This window comes from Sabethes cyaneus, chromosome 1, assembly GCF_943734655.1.
Source record: "Sabethes cyaneus chromosome 1, idSabCyanKW18_F2, whole genome shotgun sequence".
NCBI lineage: Eukaryota > Metazoa > Arthropoda > Insecta > Diptera > Culicidae > Sabethes > Sabethes cyaneus.
The window spans coordinates 60,382,664-60,384,368 of NC_071353.1; the positions used below are offsets into that span (position 1 = coordinate 60,382,664).

The 1,705-nt window shown below is 45.5% G+C and overlaps 1 protein-coding gene across 1 annotated transcript; it reads right to left on the minus strand.

Moving 5' to 3' along the window:
* Window positions 1–319: 319 nt before the first annotated feature.
* LOC128732734 (fork head domain-containing protein FD4-like) lies at window positions 320–1,318 on the minus strand. The gene has a single exon (XM_053826066.1). It carries the CDS (start codon window positions 1,316–1,318, stop codon window positions 320–322), a length of 999 nt encoding a protein of 332 aa, XP_053682041.1.
* Between the last annotated feature and the right edge of the window lie 387 nt (window positions 1,319–1,705).

A 1,705-nucleotide genomic window follows, 5' to 3' on the forward strand; every position in this document is an offset into this window, starting at 1 on the left:
AAATATGTTTTCAGAAATAAAGTTCATTTGTAATCCTTTATAAATAATAGTTTTCAGCGTTTTCTACACAACACATTTTTTACACATTCAGTTGTATACAAATACACGATAGGATGCTTTCTATTTTTCTATTACTTTACAGTCGTTCCTTCCAAAAAATGGGAAGGAAAATATATTTTATATAGTAATCACTATTTCTACACGAATTTACACTTACTGATTCAAACATAACCTCGAAGTAGTAATCAACAAACAGCCTTCTATCGCAAGTTAGAGCGATTTGTCACACGTAGTGTGGTTGCCAGCTTGCGGCGTGTATTCACACGGTACGCAGCGCGTGTCCCAGCCTGCTCAGGTCGGTTGGACCGGCAGCGTCACCAGCGGAACCGGTCCCGGCGTCCCCCGCTGCTCGTCCGCCGCCGCCTCCACCGGCTCCGGGTGGCAATGTTAAATTGTGGTACGAGCTGTGATGAAAGTAGTGCGGTGGAATCGCCCCAAGGGGGGCCATCATGAGCAATGGATGAATTGGCAGGTCGTAGGCGTTTAGAATAGGATGCGGGTACGGTAGAAACGGTGGTATATGAACGCCAGGTAGTGTCGTTGCCGGCGGAAGCGTTTGATGCAATCCGGGAATCCTGGGGCTATCGTCCAAAAGATTGAGCTTGTCAGTTGACGATTTAGGTGTTTTATTCGCAGCTTGATGTATCGGAGTGGATCGGCCGTCTGGAGTCATGAGACTTTCGATTGTAAAAGGTCGCTTTGGTCGCAACGGCGTCAATGTTTCCGACATGGCTATTGGCGAAATTGCAGCCGGTGCGGATGCAGGGGATAGTGACTCTATGGGAGAATGGAGCATTGGCTGGTGGATTGGATCTACCATCGTTGGGCAATACGTTTCCGCACTAGAGTTTTGAGCTAGAAATATCCGGTTGATGTTGGCCAGAGCGGCAAGTTCTTCGTTAAGAATATCCTTGTCATTTTTGTGCAGCTTAAAACGTTTTCTCCGTCGGAGCAAACTTCCATTTTCGAACATGTCGAACGCTTGCGGATGTAGCGCCCAGTACGCACCCTTACCCGGCCGATCAGGTCGTCTTGGCACTTTGATGAAGCAGTCGTTGAAACTAAGATTATGTCGTAAAGAGTTTTGCCAGCGTTGAGTATTCTTCCGATAGTACGGAAATCTATCCGTTATGAATTTATAGATATCACTCAACGGGAGCATTTTTTCCGGAGAACTCCAGATGGCCATAGCGGTTAGTGAAATATACGAGTACGGCGGTTTCTGATCACCGTAACTATCCCGAGACGGTCGAGGCATTGTATTCGCTTCTTTTACACAGTCACACCATGATTGTTATTTTTGGAACCAGCAGCAAAATGTGCACCTAATGAAGGTTTATCACGACAGTGCTACACCAATGTTCGACCTGCCTCGGACATTTTCTTATATTCATGATTCATTAATAGATACACTTATCAAAATCACGACGTCGAACCTCGAAATGTACATTCGGAACGGAGCAAGTTCAGCGCGAGACTATCCAGCTTACAACACCTTCAGTAACGCACGCGTTTCGTTCTCTCGCTTGTTTGTTATAGACTGTTTTATCAAATCAACAACTGAAGGTGTTGAAATGTAGAATGATATGCTAAAGCAGCAGCAGTAGCGAAGGTAACAAGCGCTAAAAAACTGCTGAGCAGTAAG

Bases quoted from the DNA above. Each gene is read 5' to 3' on its own strand.
- LOC128732734 (XM_053826066.1), bottom strand. From the start codon at position 1,318: ATGCCTCGACCGTCTCGGGATAGTTACGGTGATCAGAAACCGCCGTAC.